Source organism: Myodes glareolus, chromosome 5, assembly GCF_982192425.1.
Source record: "Myodes glareolus chromosome 5, mMyoGla1.1, whole genome shotgun sequence".
Lineage (NCBI taxonomy): Eukaryota > Metazoa > Chordata > Mammalia > Rodentia > Cricetidae > Myodes > Myodes glareolus.
Genome location: NC_142030.1, coordinates 21,024,871 through 21,047,575, shown reverse-complemented (window position 1 = coordinate 21,047,575; position 22,705 = coordinate 21,024,871). Strand labels below are relative to the sequence as shown.

At 37.4% G+C, this 22,705-nt stretch overlaps 1 protein-coding gene across 6 annotated transcripts; it reads right to left on the bottom strand.

Annotated features, from left to right (window-relative positions):
- Nucleotides 1–233: 233 nt before the first annotated feature.
- LOC125409699 (interferon-activable protein 203-like) lies at nt 234–22,659 on the bottom strand. Of its 6 annotated transcripts, none has more exons than XM_087906107.1 (10): nt 22,372–22,655; nt 17,117–17,158; nt 14,600–14,659; nt 11,891–12,175; nt 9,905–10,026; nt 8,694–8,861; nt 6,037–6,474; nt 4,590–5,006; nt 2,464–2,652; nt 234–1,439 (listed from the first exon to the last, which is right to left on the bottom strand). In XM_087906107.1, the coding sequence occupies exons 4-10, from the start codon at nt 12,153–12,155 to the stop codon at nt 1,404–1,406; spliced, it is 1,635 nt and encodes a 544-aa protein (XP_087762233.1). In that variant the 5' UTR covers nt 12,156–12,175; nt 14,600–14,659; nt 17,117–17,158; nt 22,372–22,655; the 3' UTR covers nt 234–1,403. The 6 variants fall into 6 exon arrangements, with proteins under 6 accessions (XP_087762233.1, XP_087762236.1, XP_087762237.1 ...); XM_087906110.1 differs by having other exon boundaries at nt 6,136–6,474; XM_087906111.1 differs by having other exon boundaries at nt 6,157–6,474.
- Between the last annotated feature and the right edge of the window lie 46 nt (nt 22,660–22,705).

Here is a 22,705-nt window from a genome sequence, read left to right as displayed (position 1 = left end):
AACAAAGGAAATAATTAAAAAAAATAAAAATAACAAAACCAACAATAGAATTCCCTTCCACATGTGACTTTCAAGTGCATTGATCTATTGATGGGAAGTGACCACGAACTAACCTCCCATCCCCATTAAACCCACATTTCCATGATATTAGATTGGGAAATAAGACATGAATTTCCAAATTCACATGGGCATCAGATGTAGAAGTCACAAAACAATCATACACCAATTTGGAATTATGATTAATAAAAGGACTATTTATTTAAGGGGAAAAATTACAGATCACTGTCCTAGACAACAGCCCTCTGCATGATCAGGAACTGAGTCTAGGAGCCTGAAGCAAGAGAGCAAGAGCAGGCCTACTGCTGCTTTTTAAAACAAAAGAGACCATGCCCAATGGGCTGGTATCTTAAAGGCTATTGGCTTAAGTAGCAGAATGAGCTCCTGCAGCAGTCAGTAAGTTTTCACAGCAATACGAGATGCAAACAATACTCCAGAAAGGCTTCTTTGGGAATCCTATCTAATTTTTTTTTTCCGTTAGACTTGTTTATTCAAGTATCCGAAAACACTCTTTCTGTTTCCTTACCACAGGGCTTCGTCATTTTGATCTCAAGATTTCCAGTGACATTATTTCATTCTAGAATTTGAGTTGAGATTCCCTAGTGTTGCAAATAATATTCCCCACTCATAAAACACCTCACATTTGTGAATTCTTTGCTCCAATAATTAAACTCTATGAAACACTTAAATTTGTTGAGCAAAAAGGGCCTGAAGACTTGTCCTGTCCTCAGCACATGAGCTTTGGAAATGGCACTCAAGGCTGAATTCAATCCTTTGTGTCTATTAATGCCTTGTTTCTTGGGGAGCAGATGTGATCTACTTGTTCTTTGACATGCTTTGTCCTTAACATCACATGTGAAGCTTATATTCTATACTTTTGATTTTACAGCAATTCTCAAATGGCTGACAGATATTCCCAAGGAAGCACTGCTTTATTGAAAATGTGGTTTTATATTTAAGTTTTATAAGTAAAACTTACAGATTAGCAAGTATAAAAGTTATTGATAAAAACATGGAACTTAGATCATACGAAAGTTTATAAAGAATATAAGAAAGTACCATTTCCTAGAATTAAGAGCAGGTCCGATGGTGTCAGCGCATACCTTTAATCCAGGCACTCAGAAGGCTGAGGCAGGTAGATCTTTGAGTTCAAGACCAACCTGTTTTACAAAGTGATTTCCAGGACAGCAAGAAATGAACAGAGAAATCCTGTCTTGGAAAACCATAAAAAAGGGGCTGGCTTTAATAGATATGGTATTGCAACAGTTCATATATATATTTATTTTCTGGACTTAGATCTTATATGCATAAACAGTATCCTTGGCATCCAGGTTTTCAGATATGAATCAGGCTTGAGGAACTTTCTTTCTGACATTGACGACCTGAAAGAAGAAGATGATGAGATCAGATCAAGTGAAATTCAAATGGCTCCAAACACTCTATATTGATACTGATGCATCCCTATGGGTCACGTTCCATTTTGCACTGTTCTAGCTCCTTAAATGCCTCTCTGGCCTGGGAGTCAGCTTTCTTCCCTTCTTGGGCCTATGAAAGTAACTAGTCAATCCTACAGACATGAGCACAGGTGGAAGGCCCGGTTATGACACAGAGCTCCAGAGGAGAGGAAAGAGCTGCCATCCCTGAGGTAGAGATTGAGTTGCAGAGTCTCATTGAACAAGCAGGCTGGGAGGAGGGAGAAAAGACTTTGCTGTTGCAGCTGCCATGGGGGAAGGTTTGAACCTTTGGCTGATGGTCTGAGAACCATGGTTCTGTAAGAGTGTTTCTATATGAATGAACATGTGATCCCTTCTATTTCTTCCGTTCCTGTGGCAATAGTGGCCTTTTGTAAAGTGTAAAATGAATCCCAACAATGTGTAAGTATAAAAAGGATTGTGGATTTTACCACAATGTGGTCTGATTTGCCCAGGGCATCCTTGGGAACTTATGACTTCTGTTCATCATGCTCTGCAACAGACAGTATTTGAATATTATACATGAAGGCTCCAAGGTTCTTTGTGTTTTAGTCTTTGCTCAATTTGAAAAATCAAAGAGTAAGAATATGAAATATACATCTTAATTAACCTGCGTTTTCTCAAATTATCTCTCTGCTTTGATAAATGAGATACTTTTTTGTCATTTAGCTAAACATATAACAACTTTTGAATTTATATTCTTTATTATGATTTAGAAATATTTACTTAAAAGATACTGGAAGGAATTTTATTATTAAATGTGAAAAGTTTTTTATTCTCATGTTGGACTGTATATATAATACCTACAGTCAAGTACACTATATATATATATATATATATGTGTGTGTGTGTGTGTGTGTGTGTGTGTGTGTGTGTGTGTGTATGAAATTGTATATGAATGATTATTAATACTATTAAATTCCAGAGCACACACCTGCATGTTACTGTGTCTTACAGACTTAAGCTGCCATGTATCTTCCCTCGAGGACAATTCAAAACAGATGAGTCGAAGTTTTTGGCCTGGCTCACACTTTATACTGGTCAGTCTTCCATAGACCACCACTTCCATTTTCCCTGTTTCATCTTCAATTCCATAGTAAATGAAGGAATTCCTGTCCGTTTTCTGAAAAGCAAGTTAACAATCATCTTTTAGGAAAGGTGTCAAAGCTTGTTACCTCTATGAGGCATAAAGAGTGTCGGCAAAAACCTGTCCCTGCCAAGGCAAGGATGGCTCTTAGGTTCAGAATGACAGGTACAAGGGCCAGAGAGATGTCTCAGTGGGTAAGGGGGCTTGTTGCCAAGCCTGATTACCTGGGATCAGTTAGCAGGACTCATGGTAGAAGGAGAGAACTCATTTGTGGAGCTTCTCTCCTGACTTCCATACTACTTTAAAAGTTTTTGTGTTTCTTCCCAAAATAAATAACTGAAAAAAAAAGGTTTTCAAGAACCAGAGAGTTTAAGATGTTTTAGTGAACAAATCTTTTCTTTGAATTCCCTCTTGAAGCCGTGTGGGCCTAGCCTTAATCATTGAGTCATCACTGAAGTCCTTGGAAGACACTCTTATGTTTCACCTAGTTGATGATTTCTTCTGCTGGGTGTTTTTAGGAAAAAATGAGTATCTTTCTAATTACTATGGTAATGTATAAGAATATCTGAGATTTCTTAAGGGACAATAAATGAAAACAAGAATAAACAGCAAGAACCGTTTAGTTACCATTGTAGGTTTCTTAGGTATCTCCAGGAGGCCTGAGAAGAAAGGCTACTTGTGGCTCATTGTCTGTCTGAGAAACACTACTATAAGTCTTTTTTATTTAATGTATTTTAATTTTTATTGAAAATAAATTTATTTTCACGAAACCTAATCTGATCATAATTTTCCCTTCCCTACTCCTCCTAGATTATCCTCACTTCCCTACCCTTCCAACTTCATACCTTCTTTCTCTCTCTTAAGAAAACAAGCAGGTGAATAAAGAAGAAAACCAACAAGAATGAAACAAAAGGAACACACTAACAGAAATAAGATAGGATGAGAAACAAATACTCGGACATACAAATAGGGACTAACAGAGAGAAAGACTGATACACTCACTCACTCACCACATACACACACACACACACACACACACACACACACACACACACACACACCTCCTTTGTAAATGGATCACATTTGCTCAGTGCACACATCGTTCACTCTACTCCGTTCTAACCCCTCATAAGTTGAATCTACAGCTTTTAGTTCTGGTGTTTAAGTTCGTGTCGCACTTAGTTTACTTATTAATTGTGTAACCAAATTCACCAGCACAGTCAAAAACCACGTAGATAAAAGTAAAAAGCCATTAGTGATTCACAAACAATGAATTATGGAATCATACATTTAAGAAGCATTCTAATGAATTGGTACATTGGCACTTAAAAAACACCAGAAAGTCACAGATTTCCTTGAATTTCCTCAATTTTGTTGCGCCTAGTTATAAACTGTGAAATTAAACTAGACTGTTAAACTGTTCTTCCTTTCATTATTTAAAACATTAATCACCCTATCAAAAGATCTTGATACAATGGAAATATTATAATAAGAACACATTAAAGAAATAATAATCTTGGCTTTTTGGTCATGGCTTCAGTCTGGGCCAGAATAGTCTCTTGCTTCTTAGTCTCATCATCTCAAAATATGTAGGCTTTGAGTTTGGCTCTTTTCACCACTGAGTTGCCAATAATATGGGCATGGAAGCTATCAAAGATAAAGAATCTAAAAGGAAAATGTGCTATAAACTGAATAGTGTCTAGGAATATAATGGATATAATGCATTGTCATAGCCAGGAAGATGCCAAAGTTATTGATGAATTGATTTCTAAATTTTTTTTCATGGTTTTACCTTATGGAGAAGAATGGTAAGAACCTCCCCCTATCCCCAAACAAGGAAACCTTTATCATATCTTTCTGATATGAAGAGCAGTTACTTCCTGTGTTAAATAATTTGGGCAAATGACAGTGACAAGTTAAAACTTAAAATCCCAGACTGCAAAAGAAATTTCACAAGTATCGCAATGGCTTACCTTATATACCACAAACTCTCCACTCACATATGTCCCCTTTGCCTGCGAGAAAAGATCTTTAATTTTAGGATTCGCATTGGCTCTTTGCCTCAGTGTTTTTGAAATATTCATCGTTCGGCTCTTGTCTACATCAGACACACAGGAAGCTTCATGTATTTCCAGAAACCCATTTAAGCCAAAATAATTTGATATGGCAATGATCTTATTTGGAATGAACTTGTTCTTTAGGACTGGGTCAAAAATCTTCACTCTGAAGAATTCATTCTCAGTAGCCACAGTGGCGTGGAACATCATTTTGCCATCAATCAAATCATAAATAAATGGTTCTGTTACTTTCAAAACCATCACTTCTTTTGGATCTCTATGGAGACCTTCTTCTTTAGCAGGTTCCTTGGGTATGTTTCCCCTCCTTGGTGTCTACATAAAACACACACAGGATAAACATGCATAATTCAGACAGATAATAAGGCACAATTCCACTGAGTACAGTAGAGAACATCTAAATAATGATTGCCATACTATAATCTAAATAAAGGGAGAAATTGATATTTATCTGAATTACCTAGTGATTCTAGTTAATATGAATGTTACTTGGTAGATGAAGGGCTTATACTTATAGCTGTGGGGGGCTGAACTCAAAGCCTCCAATGCCCTAGTCAAGTTTTCATTCTAGAAACATTTGGAAGAGTTTGATTACAAAACCTTGACTAAAAATTAGAGGTTTCTTATAATAGATATAGGTAGGCATCCTAAGAAGATACCCTCAAATATTGCTACTCAGAAAGGGTTCAGATTAGTAGCTCTTCTTTTTCTAATATAACAGGCATGGAGGATAATCCTGGAACAAGAAAATGTTCATGAAGTCATTTTACTTTGATCACCTGCCTTCTCAGTATCCTACTCCATTTCTGAGCATCAGGAGAGCACTTTGAAATGGAGACAACACTGTAGAACTGGAAGAGGAAGCATGAGGACAGTCATGGCCGACCTGGGTACCAGTGCAGGTAGGCAGCTATAACTGAAGCACTCTCTGACCCTTGACTTGAAAATGCAGACTTCACCCTGAGGGTGATGGAGCTTAACTCTGATTACCAACTGATGTGTTCTAATATCAGGAAGTACATTTCCAAAATAATTAAAGCAGCAATTCACAATCTGAAAACAACACCTTGATAAAAGGTATAATGTGCAAAATTAAATATGCACGTGACTCAGCATACTCTTTACAGAGTAGGCATGGTCAGGTGATCACTGAGTCAGACATTTTCTTAATGGAGCAGAACATACAGCGTATTCTAAAATTTAATGTTGGGAAGGATCAGTAATTATACACAATAAAATAGTGATTATTTAAGTAAAAGATTATGTGTCCATATAGATTAATGAAGAAGTCCTGCAACCTTGTGCTAATCTTTGTCATTATACTTTGAGAGTAGGAAGCCATTACTCTGCATGAACAGATGCTTGTAGTTGTTGAAGACCCCAGAGGATCATGGTGAGCACTGATTACTGTTGCTGGAGACTCCCTTGGAGCCAGGAGACTTACAGATGTTGTTGCTGAAGGTACCTGAGGAGCCTGGACACCACTGAACAGGGTTAGTGGCAAATGAGAGTTCAGAGGGATGCTAGAGTCTGATAATGGAGATGCTAGAAAATTCTGGCAGGGTGGTGCTGGAGAGCCCCGAGACATTTTTAAAGCGAAGCATGGAGGTGTCTGGGGAGTCTGGAGGCTGCTAGAAGCTGTTGTCAAGAGTCCCTGATGATTCTGGAGTTCACTGGCAGCTGAGGCGTTGCTGGTTGCTGAAAAATCTGGAAGCTGCTGTTCTTCCTGGGAAATCTCTGTCTTCACAGTACTCTTGCCTTTGATACTTTCCTTTTTCTGTTTCTAAAGCAAAATAGGATTGAGATATTTTTAATACTGCTTAACGGTTTTTAGAAATAAGACCAAGTACATCCTTTCACTTTCTCTTTTTAAAAGAGAACTTTCAAACCTATCAACTTTCTCCTGGGCTGTGGGAAGTATTTTAGAACATACTTAGTATTTCTAGCACCGAGATTCCATCCTCAGTGATCGATATTACAACTCCTCTTAAAAGTCGGGTATTGAAATTTCACTGGTCTGGGATGGAATACTAGCTCAAGTATCTCACAAAACTGTCCAAATATTACTTGGCCTTATTTAACTCTTAGTGTCATTTTATGGGAAATGAAGCATGTGATAAAATTGGCCATTTCTATATTTTTTTCATGTAGACTTTCCAATTCATCATATATTCAATTTTTATTGTACACATAACATCCCCACCACCACACACACACTTATATCTTTTCAGGTGATATTATTGAAATTGTGTGACAGGTATCCTAAAAAATGGACCACAAAGATAGGTTTTGGTGGATTGGATGTATCTCAGTTGACAGAGTACTGGACTCACATGTGTGAAACCCATCCAGACCCATTTAAACCCTTGTTTAGGTCTTTAAGATAGCCATAACTTCAGTTAAATAAAACTTCTACATAGGTGAGAACTACTTGTACTTCAGGCAATCGATCTACTTAGGATCTTCATTAAAGTACAAATTATAAAGATTTAAAAATATTGCTTTAAAAGTGAAGGTAAGTTAGTATGCAAATCCCTTTGAATAATTGCAATGACCATTTCTAATACAACAATTGTTATGAAGCTGATGCCATTCTGGTTAAAATTACTACAAGCTGTAGCCTATTTTCCAGGCTAGTGTACATTTTGAATTATATTGCTGTCATCATTTACAAACATGGTTAATTAGACGTTCCTAAGGAGTTTCCATGCAAATACCAGAACTCTGCCATTTAAAAAGATTAAATGTTGGTCACATGGCATGTACAACATAATTGTATCATGCAATAAAATAAGAAGATTTATATAAATTACAGTCAGGTTCTCAAAATGCATGCCTTCCAAATCAAATATATATATATATATATATATATATATATGTACATGATTAATATATATGTATATATATACATATATATATATGATTAGTAGGCTAGATGAGGAGTTCTTTCTAGGTTATGGTTGTAATTTTATTAAGAAGGCATCAAAATGGGAACAAGAATCCATTCTCTTTGATGAGGAATTGTTGGCAAATTTTATTTTAAGGTGTGTGACATTTTTATGCTGCATTTGATGAACTGTGAAGCTGTGATTCTTTTCCTGTCTAAAACACCTGATGTTCCTAATAAATAACTAAAGAACCAATAGTGAGGCAGGAACAAGGATAGACAGGGCTGGCAGGTGGAGAATATAAGCAGAAGGAGTATCTAGAAAGAGGAGGAGAACAGAGAACAAGGGGAGGGGGACATCAGGGGCAGTCACCCAGCAGCCACAGAGTAAGAGAGAAAGTAAGAATTACATGAGAGAACGATAAAAGCCCAGAGGCAACAAGTAGATAGGATAAGGTAAGAAAAACTGGCAAGAAACCAAACTAGGGCCTGGCATTCATAACTAAAAATAAGCTTCTGTGTGTGCTTTATTTGGAAGCTGGATTGTGGGTTCCTCAAAAAGTCGAAAGAGTAAACCATCATAGAACAGAAATGGCTGGAAGAATTTAGTGTATGCCTTGGCAGGGTGGGATCAGTCTGAAGCTGACTCTGAGCAAAAGTGATCATTATAGTTATATAGTGTTTGATTAGGGAATGAACAGTGGTAATAGACTTCCAAGCATGGAAACAGTATATATCAAAACACCTGCTGAAAGGAACACATAATAGTGAAAAGAATCTTTGTGGTTAGGTCACCAGCAAAGGGAAAAGGACTGAGAAGAAAGAAGGCAATGGAGATTAACATATTCCTATGTTTATCCCTGACTGTCTCCTCTATACTTCCTTCTGAACCCTGAGTAGAAAGTTGGTCGACAGCGTTAGAAATTATTTCATAAATACTTAACCTTTTCAATACCATGGAGGCTGTGATACATAATTCGATAAATTAAGAAGCTATTTAATAATATGAGGAAAATCCCTGAAGTAGGGGGTCAGTGAAATGTTTTTCTGAGGCTGTGGTGGACCCAGTGATATGCTTTGGGAAGGTGCAAGCACTAGGAATATAAAAGTGGTACCTTGTTGGAGGAACTGCTGGGTGGTATTGGTGGAGGCTTATGAGGAGTTTGGAGACAACTTTCATCTTTTTGTGTATTGCTTTCTGGAGCTTCTGGAAGCTGACTCTGCTCCTGGGTAAGCTTTTTTTTCTTGCCACCTTCAGTTCCTGTGGACGTTTTACTCTTTTTCTGAAAGAATAATGTTTGTCTTTCTTTATTGATTTTCCTGTGTGTTGGAAATTGAACCCCAGGCTTTGTACATGCTAAGATGTGTTTTTCTACCCAGTTTTATTCCCAGCCCTTAGGAATGTCTTTAGTATTAAATAAAGCATATTTTTAAGACCATAAAAAAACTTTGTTTTATTACTGGATTCTAATAATACATTTTTGTCATTGTGCATACCTCAGACTTAACAGATAGATTGTATAGTATGGTGGTTTGAATAAGAATTGCCCATAGACTCATAGATTTGAATGCTTGGTCATGAGGGAATGTCAGTATTAGGAGGTGTGACCTTTTTGGAGTAGGTGTGTTTTATTGGAGGAAGTGTGACACTGAGGAGTGGGACTTGATGCTTCAGATGGTCAAGCCAGTCCCAGCCTCACTCTCTGTTACCATTGCCTGTGAATATATAGAAATCTTAGTTACCTCTCCAGCACAATGTCTGCCTACATGCTGCTATGCTTCCAATTATCGAAATAAAAATATAATATAATAATAATAACACTCTGGATGTTAGCAAGCCCCAATTGAATGTGTTCTTTTATAAGAGTTGCTGTAGTCATTTTGTGAGAAGGGACATCTCTTCAGAGTAATGAAAACCCTAGCTAAGACATAAAGGATTGTCTTATAGAGGAATAGAAAAATTACATTTACCTCACCATATTCATCCCTGTAGAGGCAGAAGAGTATTAGATATAGAATTATAAAGTCCATATTATGCTTAATCTTTTTTAAAAACCTCATCGCAAAGCAACTGCTATTTCAGTAAATGGTCTTTAAAGAGCCATGTAGTGATTTTTTTTGTTTGATATTGTGGGGTTATACTGCACAACATAGAACACATGATAAACTTGGCACAGAATGAGGGATGGGCCACTATGAATTTGTTGACTTAGAGTTCTGTTTTTACAGAGCCTTGGATTAGATAGAGTACTATATCTCTCATAAGAATTAAGAAGGGAAGAACCTGAAGAAAAAAAACTTTTTGGTGGAAGACTAGCCACCTTACCTTTGAAGAGAGCTTATTCTTGTTTGGTTCATTATCAGTGGAAAGAGATTGGGAACTACTGGGTTCCTCTTGCTTCCTTTTTTTCACTGCAGTTTTTACTTTTCCTTTATTTGGCTTTTTAACTACAGGGATGAAGAAAACAATAAATCCAGGGAAATGGTTAAGTTGGTTGAAGCTCATTCAGAATTATTTGTCTTTCTTTTTTTAAAAAAATGAAATGGGTAATTTATTCCATTTCATTAGTGATTTTACAGAAAGACAATTTCATGCTGTTTTTAGGGAAACCTCTATGATTCATGTTTACCAATAAAGATTCAGAAGCTAGATGTTGGGGTGAAAGCCTGCTAGCTCACAGAGGCAGAAAAAGCACCCAGCTGACCTTCCTATTCCACTGATGTACCATAAATCCCTTTTTCCTTCATTGTCTCAAACCAAAACCTCTCAACCTGAATGTCTCTCACATCGGCTTCCTGTGCTTTTTCTATCCATTTCTATCCATTGTCCTGACTTCCTCCCACTGTCTATGGTTGTTTTCCTAGTAACCCTGTGTTAACTTCCTGTCAACTGGTTGCTTGTTCCATCTCTAGGCACATGGTTGAATTTGTTTTAACTTGTTTACAGTATTCAATCAGAAAGCTCTTGGATTAAAGGTGTGCGCTGGGGCTGAGCCACACCAAACCTAGAAACAGTTTTCTTTTCAGTAAATAATGAATTCTCAGGGTGGAAAGTGCAATCAAATATTATGCAACAATTTCAAGAACTATTTAGTCTCTTCTTGTGTCTTTGTTTTTATTTTCTTCTGCTGCAGAGGCTCTACCTGTCCAGAAAGTCACCAATGATAATAAGTCAGATACAGGCACTACCTCAGGAAATTCTTTATTCGTCTCAGGCATAGTGGACTCAGCTTCTTCATCCTAGGAACTTCTGTTTACATCAGTACAAGCCTGTGCCAACAGTCGTATCCCACAGACTGGTTTTATAAACCTGATGCTTTTATGATAATAGCATTAGGTTACTTCTAAGGAGGGCAATTCCAAATCACAGAAAACGCAAAAGAATTATGATTTTATATTTGATGTAAATACATAGTAACATTGTATTTTGACTTTTATATTGGGGATATATCTTTCTATGCAACTCAGGGTATTCTCAATCTGGAGGTCTCCTTGACTGAGATTCCTTGTGCTAAATTCTCAGGTCAGAGTTGTGTACCAGTACATTCAATGTTGTTTAAAGTATTAAATTTATGCTATTTAAATGCTTTAAATGATTTCTTTAAATTTTTACTTTATCATTTTCCAACATGTTGAGTGTTGGGCCTCATGAGGCCTGGGAGTGAGAACCAGTGTAATTTCCTGAGTCTAAGCCTAATGTAACTTTCTGAGCCTAGCTAGAGTTTGGAGACTTGTCTCTGACTACCTGACCTAGACCCGCCTCTGCCCAGCTACCACAAATGTGGTAGAATATTATTGGACATCCGTTTCTTACTTTGCTTTGGCCCATCCCAGGCTTCTCCACCCCCATCACAACCCTGTATAAGTCCCTGCTTGAAAACAATAAACGAGTTTCCGCTTCGACAGACTCCCAACTCAGTGGGTGTGTTCTCCCCCTCACCCCACCCCATGCCCCGGGGAAGGGTGGCTGAGTAGTGACACTCAGCATCCCCTTCAGTCCCAGGGAGAGTCCAGTGGGTCTGGCTCTGCCCTGCTCTTTCTGCCAGATAACTTGGCAGTTGGGTATCACAACAACTGCATTTTATTTTATTTACCTCCAAAGCAAAAGATGTCTACCAGAAATATATCAAGTTTGTTTCTAAGAAGGATTCCTTGAAATCCTCAACTAATTGACATCTGAAACACTTCAACCCCTATAATTTCTAGGGCACACAATGGGAAAGGGACATTATCAGCTCTGATCACTGCAGGGAGCTAGACATTTGGGAAGGGTGCGGAAGGGATACGTGTCCAGGGGGGCTCCCCTTGTTACCTTTTGCCTTCTCTTTTTTAAGATTTTCAACAAGGCCTTTAAGATCTTTAATTTCTTGACAAATTTCTATCAGTTTGTTGAGTCCAGCATCTTTTGGGAATGTCTCCTCCATCTTATCAGCAATCTTAATTCTGTCATAATCATATTGCATATTTTCAGACAGGTGTAGTTCTCTTCTTAGTAAGGACTTAATTATCCTAAAGTGGTAGTCCTCCATACACTCTAATCCTTTTAGAAGAACAATTTTTTTGAACTCACTCATCATCTCTAATATTATGGACAATCCTAAAAGATAAAAATGGACATAGGATTACATACATATACAGACAATTCCAAAACAAGGATTTTCCTGTATTAGTGAATGACCACAATTGATAATGTCTATAATTGCATGTGAGAGAAAGACAGAATTACATACAACTGTGTCACTGTGCAAAATGGGTGTATTAATAAACAGGTCTAGGAAATTCTTTCCCAGTAGCCATGTTAGGTGACATAGGCCAGTGGCAGTTGTGGGGGAAGAAAGGTGTTGGAATCAGTCATTGCTGCAGTTTCTAAAGTCTGGGCTATAAGTGTTAAAATCCTGAGTCCTTTTTTTAATTCTTATTTAGTGCTTCATTCCTGAATATCTGCCTGTGCTTTTCCAATTTTTCCTAATCTAAAGTGACCTATATGCAAATGGACTGCATCCTGTTCATCCTTGAACAATGCCTGAAGTAACATGGCCCATGCTGAGCCACTGACCCTTGTCCTTTAAGGCTTTAGCCAAAACACTCCTCAGGAGCATCCTTTCTCTCCTGAGCTTAGATTTTATGCTCTATGGGTCCTTTGTGTTCATATTACTGTCAATCTCCCAAACATCTGCATGTTTTTCAGAGCAGCACCCTAGAATTTATTGAATGGATTTATATCAGTGGTTTCTTGATTTTATCCTTTCAAACTTGACTTACTGATACGTACTTGTTCATAGACACAGTTTTCTAACTACAAGTCATGCTTAAATCCTTCCAGGGCCTTTAATAATTTCATAATTTATTAAAAAGTTTCTATCTTGCAAAATATATAGGAAATACTTGATTAATCTGCCCTCGTCCATTTATGTTTATTCTTATTACTGAGACCATATTTCTCAAAATATACAAAACATGTTCGTATTGTCAAGGAGTGTCCAATTTTTTCTTCATTGTTTGGAAAGGTATTCTCACATTTTTTCTATATAATTTTCACAAACTTTGAAAACTTAAGAGTGAAATGGGGTGGTTGATGGGAGGCTAGGATAGTAGAAGGAATAGACAAAGGAGTAAGTAACCCTAATTATATTTCTAAAAACTGAGAAGAAAATATATTACTGTAGAAACGTCCTAATACATATGATGCGGGAGAATTGTCTGTATTCTGTCAATCATATTTTAATAAAATGCTGATTGGCCAGGCAGGCAGTATAGGTGGGAAAGCCAGACAGGAAGTAGAGGTGGAGCAAAGAGACTGGGAATATTCTGGGAAGCAGGAAGCTCCCTCTGCCATTCCTGCTCAGACCATTGGAGAAGCAACATGTGAGCTGACAGCTGAAAAAGGTACCAAGCCATATGGCTAACATAGAATAATGGGTTAATATAAGTTACAAGGGCTAATAAGAAGCCTGCCCTAATGGGCCAATTAGCTTTATAACTTATAGAGATCTCTGTGTGATTGATTTTCTCTGGGACTTGCCGGTTGTGGGGTACCGGGCAGGAACAGATACCCCAACATGCCGGCCCTCATGTTACATACATATTTATATGTATACACACACACACACACACACACACACACACACACACACACACACACACACATATATATATATATATTCTATCTATCTATCTATCAAGAATTTACATAAATTTACTCTATAATGGGACAACAATGTTTCTACAGGCTAACAAAATACCCAGTTCTAGGAATGGATTTGCTCTCTTGAAATTACTGGACAGTCAGTTCTCATAGATGCCCAATATATACACTATGAACAATGTTCTTGGTTACATGTCAAAACTTTGTGGTAAGAATCTATTACAGTCTGTTTGGATGCTCACCTTCCTAGTCCTGGAGGGAGGGGGAGGAACTTGAACTTCCCACAGGGCAGGAAACCCTGACTGCTCTTAGGATTGGAGAGGGAGGAGGAAAGGGAGTGATGGAGGAGGGTTATCTGTCTATTGTGTTATTTTCATTGGTCAATAAAGAGACTGCCTTGGCCCCTTGATAGGACAGAAAATTAGGTAGGCGGAGTAAACAGAACAGAATGCTGGGAAGAGGGCTATGAGCCAGACGCCATGGAGCCAGCCACCAGGTCAGACATGCTGAATCTTTTCCGGTAAGCCACCACCTCATGGTGCTACAGATTATTAGAAATGGGTTAATATCAAGATATGAGAGTTAGTCAGTAACTAACTCTCTAGAGATAATGGGCCAGGCAGTGCTTAAATGAATACAATTTGTGTGTTGTTATTTCTGGGACTAAGCTAGCCGTGCGGGAGCTGGGCAGGATGAAAAGCAGGCCTGCCCTGCAGCTCCTTTCTACAAGGGAGTGGGGGGAGTGGGAGGGTGTTGGGAGGAGGGGCGAAAGTGGAAATTTTTATAAATTAATAAAAAAGTTAAAAAAAATAAAATAAAACAGAAGACACCACATTATTGAGTCACAAAACATGGAGAAATCAAGTTGGTACTCACCTGGAAATCTTTATCCCCACTGGCTAGATTTTCTAATTCTGGAAGGTACTATGCACAATACTGGAGGAAGAAAATCTAATAAAACCTTACTCAGCTGTGGATCCTTGGGGGAACAATAGCAACCAATCCAGAAATACATGCTCACTGCTGAAATAGTGACATAAATGTGGGATTAACCATCCATTTGGTGATTTGATCTAAGGCATGCATGGGTGGAAACCTGTACCATTGCTGAGGCAAAAACCCTGTGACTAGATGACTCAGAGTCACTAGTTGAAAACCTACTAATTTTATTCTCCTAAATAGGAGTATAATTAAATTTACTATTATATTCACGGGTCTTTCAACACTCATCAGATAAATTTGTAAAGAAAAAAATAACAAAAATTAGAAAATTAGAAGCAACTAAAAATTTGCTTTCTGGAAATTCCCCAACAGGAATGTGGAAAGTGTCCTCCTTTATAGCTCATCAACAGTTTATGTAGTTCCTTGAGAACCTTCAGAGAATGCAAAGAGTCCAATAATTCAATTTATATTATTTTAGTTTAGGAATCATGCCTGTATGGACCTTTCTATAAATGGATTTTAATTTCTAGGCCTGTTAACTGCTTCTTTCTTTTGAGAAAAATTGAACATCATTCATAATCAGTGAAACCCAAGAATAAACAGAACACGAGAGAGGGAAAATGAAGAGTATGAAGAAAAAGACATACTCTGTAAACCCTAAGACATTAAAAAACAGATCATCTACATATTCAAGGAGGAGATGAAAACAGGTTCTCAACAGTAAAACTCCCTTCTTCAGAGAAGCATTCTAATTTTCTTTTTTTTTTAAATTATAAAATTATAAAAGTTTCCATTTCTACCCCTCCTCCCAACACCCTCCCGTTCCCCCCACACTCTCTCCTCCTCCCTCTCCATCCCTAAGAGCAGTCAGGGTTTCCTGCCCTGTGGGAAGTTCAAGTTCCTCCCCTCTCCCTCCAGGTCCAGGAAGGTGAGTATCCAAACAGACTGGATCCCAAAAATCCAGTATATACAGAGGAAACAAGTCCAAGTGTCATTGTCAATGGCTTTTCAGAAAGACTCCGGGCCAGCCACATTCAGAGAATCCGGCCACATTCAGAGAATCTGGTTGGATCATATGCTCGTTCAGTCCCAGCATTTTAATTTTCATACAACACTGATTTCAGATCCCAGAGAAAATTACAATAGAAAGATTTTATTTGCGTTGGCACTTGTGAAAACAACTGTTTCCAACATAACCCGATATGTGATGACAGAAACAATGTATAATTTTTGTGGGTTCCACTTATTTGAGAACATAAAATATGTTTTGTTATTGAAGTCATTTTGCTTTTGAATTTAGACCAATTATCCCAACTTCAATAGAATTTCCAGAATTACACAATTTAGTACATTCGTGTCAATGCCAATCTATGCCCACCAGATTCTGGATATCAATGTGTTCAGCCTCACTGCTTAAAAGCTAAACACTTTAAATATCCAGTCTCCCTAAAGCATCAAAATTCTCTTCCAAATTTCAAAGCCTCTCTAAAATATCCAATCTCTCTCCAAAACACCCAGTCTCTCTCTAAAACACCCAATCTTTCTAAAATACCCAATATCCTCTAAAATACCAAAAATCTCTTAAAAAATACACAGTCTCCCTAAAATTCCAAAGTCTTTAAAAATTTAAAGTATCTCAACTGTGAACTCTTATAAAATAAAAAACAAGTTGCCTACCTTCTATTCCAAGAGGGGATAACCAGGTCATAATTACATTCAAATCAAAACAGAACCACATTAAGAACTCTAAGGTGTACATTGTAAACTTTTAAAATATTCTAAAAGTGGGCTATAGAAATATATTTCTATTTAATTCTCCTTCAGCCCCCAACATTTTAAACCTGAAAACAAAAACAAATTCAAACAGTATAAAGAAAAGATGACAGAAACTAACTAACTGTGATTGAGATACTGCTAATTTGAAAGAAAATGATAAGTATGTTCAAGAATGATTAACAAAAGATGTATTTGAATAACTGTGAATCTGAGAATCTTTGTACTATATGAGTCCATTGTTTCTCATGTTATACAATATTGCAATACTAGAACACAGTCCTGATATATTTTCACTAAATACTATTTCACAGTAATTCTTTGATGTTCTTTAGATTATAATTTATCTAGTCAGTCACCACATCCAACAAGTTACTTGTCACTCTCCAGCCAAGATAACTAAATCCTTCTCATTTTCCACTGGCTCGTACTTACACTTGTCTACCATAATCAAAATGCATTTGTGTTGGCTCTGGTCCCAGTAAAGGTGGAATAAATATGTCTGCCGTCATCCCTAATAAAGCATCAGAACCCAGCGGCTATGGATTCACTGCACCAGGAGCAACTGGCACCAGTCCTACTGTCTCCATTCTTCTCTGAAGCAACAGCACTGATTTCCCCCATGACTCTGTGGGTTCTGCAGAGGTCTCAACTCTACATAGCAGGAGAATGACTCACCTTCTTGGAAATTTTTTCAGCAGTGTTCAGTTCCTAGTTTATCTGCAAGGCAAGAAGCAGAGATGGTTTCATTTCAAGAAAAAGATAAATGATTTATAGCCTGGTTTTCTTTGCTTCATGTTTAAAAATCACTTATGAGTGAGTAAATGTAATAATTGTCTTTCTGGGTCTGGGTTACCTCACTCAAAATAATGTTTTCTAGCTCCAGCCATTTGCCTGTAAAATTCAAGATATCATTTTTTTTCTGCTGTGTAGTACTCCATTGTGTAAATGTACCACATTTTCCTTATTCATTCTTCAGGCAAGGAGCATTTAGGTTGTTTACAGGTTCTGGTTATGACAAACAATGCTGCTATGAACATAGCTGAGCACATGCCCTTGTAGCATGGTTGAGCATCCTTTGGATACATAATCAAAAGTGGTATTACTGGGACTTGGGGAAGTTTCCTAATTTTCTGAGAAATTGCCACACTGACATCCAAAGGGGCTGTACCAGCTTGCACTCCCACCAGCAATGCAGGAGTGTTCCCTTTACCCCACAACTTAGAGAACAATGAGGACCCTAAGTGAGGCATGCATAGATCTAATCTACATGGGAAGTAGAAAAAGACAAGATCTCCTGAGTAAATTAGGAGCCTAGGGACCTTGAAAGAGGGTTGCAGGGAAGGGAAGAGGCAGGGAAAAGAGCAGAAAAAAATGTAGAGCTCAATAAAATTTTAAAAAGTTAAACCAATAAATCTCTCAGAGACTAAACAGGGTTGTTGCAATCCCTGAACTGCCAAGAACAGGAAGTAGTATAAAAGATGGGAAGAATGACACTGGTCAGAGTGGTTTCACTGTACTTCAAGTTGCACAGCCCTGCATGTCTTGCACTGTGCTCTCCTTAGGGAATGGAAGGCTGCAAAAGTGAACATGCCTACCACTACTCTTATCTTTTGGCATTCCTAGCTAGTGAGATTGAAGGGTTTCCAAGTTGAATATACATCCCTACAATGAAAAAAAAAGAATCTCTGCTGGGCTCAGTTATTTTTCTTACATGTCTTCATAGGTTGAATGTTAAAACCTTTAACTTTCATGTCCAGCAGACTTATCTTGGGTCACTGAGCAAAACCTTCCTTTGAATAAAGGTAATTTCTAAGAGAAAAAGTGTGAGCCACACAGACACTTCCTCTATTCCTCTAAAGGTGGAGGTGACAGGAGGAGAATTCGGCAGGTTCTATTACCACAAAGAACTGAATCTCTTTCCTAGATAGAGGAACATCTTTGATGTAGGTATTTTTGGTTTAAGCACTTATTAAAGCATTTCCTTATCTTTCACTAGTTCATAAACTAGAAGACTGTTTAAGCAGGATGTTGCACATTTAGCCTTCAGTAAACAGAAAATAATTTGACATTAGTTGTTGTTGCTCTATGTTCTATAGTGAAGCTGCTCCTCCTCAGATGACCAAATTAATACATTCATAGTGTTTCTGCCTTATTTATGGATAAAGATAATAGATAATGGACCTATTTAATGGCAACATGGAAAGTTAAAAAATGGGAAGCTCTGAACTTATAGTTAGACCGAAGATCTGAAATAACCTTGTCCTACTGTTGAAGAAAGGGGGAATCTCTGCTGTGTCGTAATTTTGAGATTGTTTTGAGGTGTGGGAGCCTCCAAACTCATTGAACTACAGAATTTGGAATTTCATCACTGGATTTTGGTTTTGTCTATATCTTATTGTTCCTATGCCCAGATTCTTCCCTTGGACAAAGAAAGTATTTGCCTCACTTTTTGTTTTACAGCAGTTTATAATTACATTTAGGATACCTCAGAATTTTAAAGAGAGTTTGGATTTCTCTAAAGTGTTGAAAAATTTAAAGAAGGTGGGATTTTAAAACATTGCACTGTGTTTTATACTGTACTGGTGTGAGACCTGATGAACAATGAAGGAAAACTATAATTTATAAGTGTTGCTTTCAAGCGAAATGGGAAAAAAATGAAGTGGTGTAAAGGGGCAAAGTGGCATGTTGGAACAGTAGGGTTAAGTGTGGTTGGAGAGTGTGGTGGCAGAATAGTGGAGGGGATATGTAATCAGAATAGCTAATTCTAAAGACCTTTCAAAATTATATGGAAACTCATACTGTATATGCTTCATAAAATAAATGTGTACTTATATAAAAAAGGTTTAAATGTATTACATTTAATATGCTCCATTTAATGAATTACAGTGATCTTATTAGAGACCAGTAGCTAACAAAAAAAGAATTCTAGTGTCAGGAGTCGTTTACTTTGGAGATGTTGATTGCTGAGGTCCCATAATACCCTCCACAAACACACACGCACACACACACACACACCCATACACCAACACACATACTACAAGCTATTGCCAGTGCTTTTCGTTTCCTTCCAGAACTTGAGCAAGACATTGCATACTTGAACTTGGGACAGCAGCTGGTGCTGACCTGACCTTGAAGCTCCATTCCCACTGACTAGCTCTACAGTCCTGTAAGACGCTGGGCATGCTACCAGCAGAGAAAAGTCATCTCCAGTCTTTCCCTTATTCTCAGGAAAACTTTAAGAAGACGAGAAGTAAAAAAATTTTAAGAGACAGAGGTTTTGAATGACTACAGGGACACAGTGTAAACACAGCTGAGCAGGCAGGAACTTGTGAACTCAGAGTGGTTGTGGCAGCATCCTAAAGTCTGTGAAGGTTTAAGCCAGGAAAAATCCTAGCATGAAATAAGACGGGGTCATCACAAAGCACCTTAACCTTCTAAGGAGTTTTTGGCACTTGACAGTTTCTGGGAGAGGGAGAATCATTCTTGTTAAAGGGATGCCCCAAAAGTGAGTTGAGCACTTTTAAAGTTTTAAAGATAAAGAGAGATACGAAGTTAGATATGTAGGAAAGGGAGTATGTATCTCAAAGGAGTTGTGGGAGGGGATAAATATGAGCAAAATCACTGTAGGACTCTTTCAAAGAACTAGCAAAAGTGAGAAACCAAAAAAAAAAAATGCAGTTCTTAGCTGGGCGGTGGTGTAGCATACTGCCTTTTCAGCCCTCAGGAGGCAGAGGTAGGCATATCTCAAGGTGAGTTAAAGGCCAGCCTGGTCTGCAAGTGCTAGCTCCAGAACAGCTAGGGCTGTTACAAAGATAAACCCTGTCTGAAAAAAAAAAAAAAACAAAAAACAAAAAAAGAAGAAAAAAAAGAAAGAAAGAAGAAAAGAAAAAGAAAATGGTTCTTTCTTAATGAAAACTGCAAACTTGATGATTAGGCACACATATACTTAAAAATAAATATCTGATTAAAATTAAGGTGAAAGAGGAAGTACATAACATGGTTGAGGGACAGATGAAAGAGGACATATAGTTTGCTGATGTAAGATAGAGACATCCTACAGTGAAATGACCGTGGCAGAAGCAGAACGGAAACCTGCTGTTTACCAGCTCATAACGAAAGGTCTAACCAGTCCAACGACAACTTCTTTGAAATGTTATTGAAGAAATGTACCCCTATGTTGTTTTAAAACATTCCTTAACAATGGAAAAATAAAGAAATAATTAGAAACTAAAGATAACACTGATTATCTTACATTAGTGAAGATTTAATGGAAAGAAATGAAGGTAAAACTCTTATCAAATACCAAAGTATGATTAAACCTCCCCATCCTAGAAGGATATAACAGTTTTAATTATGGATTTGTCTACTAATAATTGTGCATGCTCTTTCTTATTATTCTGTTCCTTCACATCTCTATGAAAACATGAAATATATTTTGACATAAGTACACTTATCAACATACATACATGCATCATATACATTCAACGTCTTTGAGAGCACACATAACTGTGAATTTGAAAAAAAAAATCAAAAGGGGATCCCATGGGTTTGTGATGAATATAACAGTGTGTCAATAACAGAAGACGTGGCACATAGGTTTGTGGGAAAACAAGTTAGGCTAAAGGGTGACTCTTCAGTGGTCAGAGAGGGTCTTGTTCAGAAACGGGCACTGAGAACACTGAGGTGTTTATGGAAACAATGCATATCTAATGTGGTCTGGAAAGTGTGCTGTGTCTTACATCTAAAGACTCCATTTCATGGCAGGCACAATTTGCCCTCCTAGTCATCTAATTATTAACTAGATAGCAGCTGTAGGCAAATGAATGCAAGAAAGAAAAAAAAATCATTCCAATCACTAATGACCTTTGGGACGAGGTGTCAGAGTGAATTGATACTCTCATTGAGCAACCATGTTACTGTTGCTAAATCTTATCATAGACTCCTCTTGTTTAAGTCAGTTTTAGAAAAGTTTAGAATTTTGAAAGTAGTATTTTAATGTTTTATTATTGGTAACATTAAACAATCATTTATTTTTTTAAAAAAAAAATAACTGGATGGCTAAGTGAAAACATCTGTAAAAGTTCAGAAAATTTGAGCAACTGCTAAACTTAGAAATATGGGTTTAATATGGGTACAATTCTTAAATAGACATTTAAATTATGAAGTTCAGGAACATATGTAGTGCTATGTGAGAGGACACAAAAAGTGTTTAAAATATTATAAAAGTAGACAGTAGAAATATATTTCTATTTAGCTGTCTTTAATATCCCTTATATCTTATGACAAAAACCCCAAACTAATAAAATATAACCAACCAAAAACAACTTTTATGATGACAGAAAATTTCTCCCAGTGACTAAATAATATTTTTACTTTCCTGTGTGAAGGGAAGAAGTATTAAATATGCTTATTAAAATAGGATATATTTGAATAACTGGGTTTAGGCACCTTAGAAATTTTTATTACATATGTCCACTGACTCTCATCTTGTTTATTATTAAGATATTACTAGATAATACAGACCCATGTGCAGAAGCATTTTTATTCAATTTTATTTCATGGCAATTCTTCATATCATTCCCTTGTCCTTTCCTCAGACATGTTTCATGGCCACCAGGTTTCTGCTAACTCTCCAGCCCAGATAGCGAAAGCCTTCTTCTATTTTTCTATTTATTTTTATTTACACTTAGAAAGTTTATTTTACAGTCTGCAGCAATCAAAACACATCTTTTCTTGCCTCAAACCCCAGAGATGGAGGAACAAGCATGTCTGCCATCTTCTTGCCTGAAGCATTCGAACCCAGCTGCAGGTTTTCACTGAAGCTAGAGCCTTCTCTGCTCCCCCACCCTGCACTGGAAGAACCCACAGTGATCTCCTGCCTCCTTGTTGGTTTCCCAGAGCTACTCCTTATATTCAAGGGTAGAACTTACCTCCCGGAAGTTTCTCAGTAACGTCCAGATTGTAGATCCTCAACAAGGCAGGAAATAGGGCTTGTCTATTTTGTGTAGGATGATAAATCTCTCAAAAAGTACACAGCAGGGTGCTGGACTCTCATTAAATGCTGAGAAAATGTAATATCTACTAAATAACAAGGAAGACCAGGAAACTGGTTAGAAAGTAAGTTCCTGATTTGAGCAGTGCTAGATGTCTGATCCTGTGCTGTTTCCCTGGGGAGAGTGGTGATGAAATAGGACTCCTCCCAGCAGTGTTCATAGCTTTCGATTTCCCCAGCTTCTCAACTAGAAGAGCAGCTTATTTCCTGTA

Coding starts and splice junctions, on each gene's coding strand:
- LOC125409699 (XM_087906107.1), bottom strand. CDS start 12,155: ATGATGAGTGAGTTCAAAAAAATTGTTCTTCTAAAAGGATTAGAGTGT. Junction 5,007..6,036: donor CAAGCATCTGTTCATGCAGA/GTAATGGCTTCC, acceptor TGTTTTATGTAG/ACACCAAGGAGGGGAAACAT. Junction 2,653..4,589: donor GAGAGTTTGTGGTATATAAG/GTAAGCCATTGC, acceptor CTTGCTTTTCAG/AAAACGGACAGGAATTCCTT.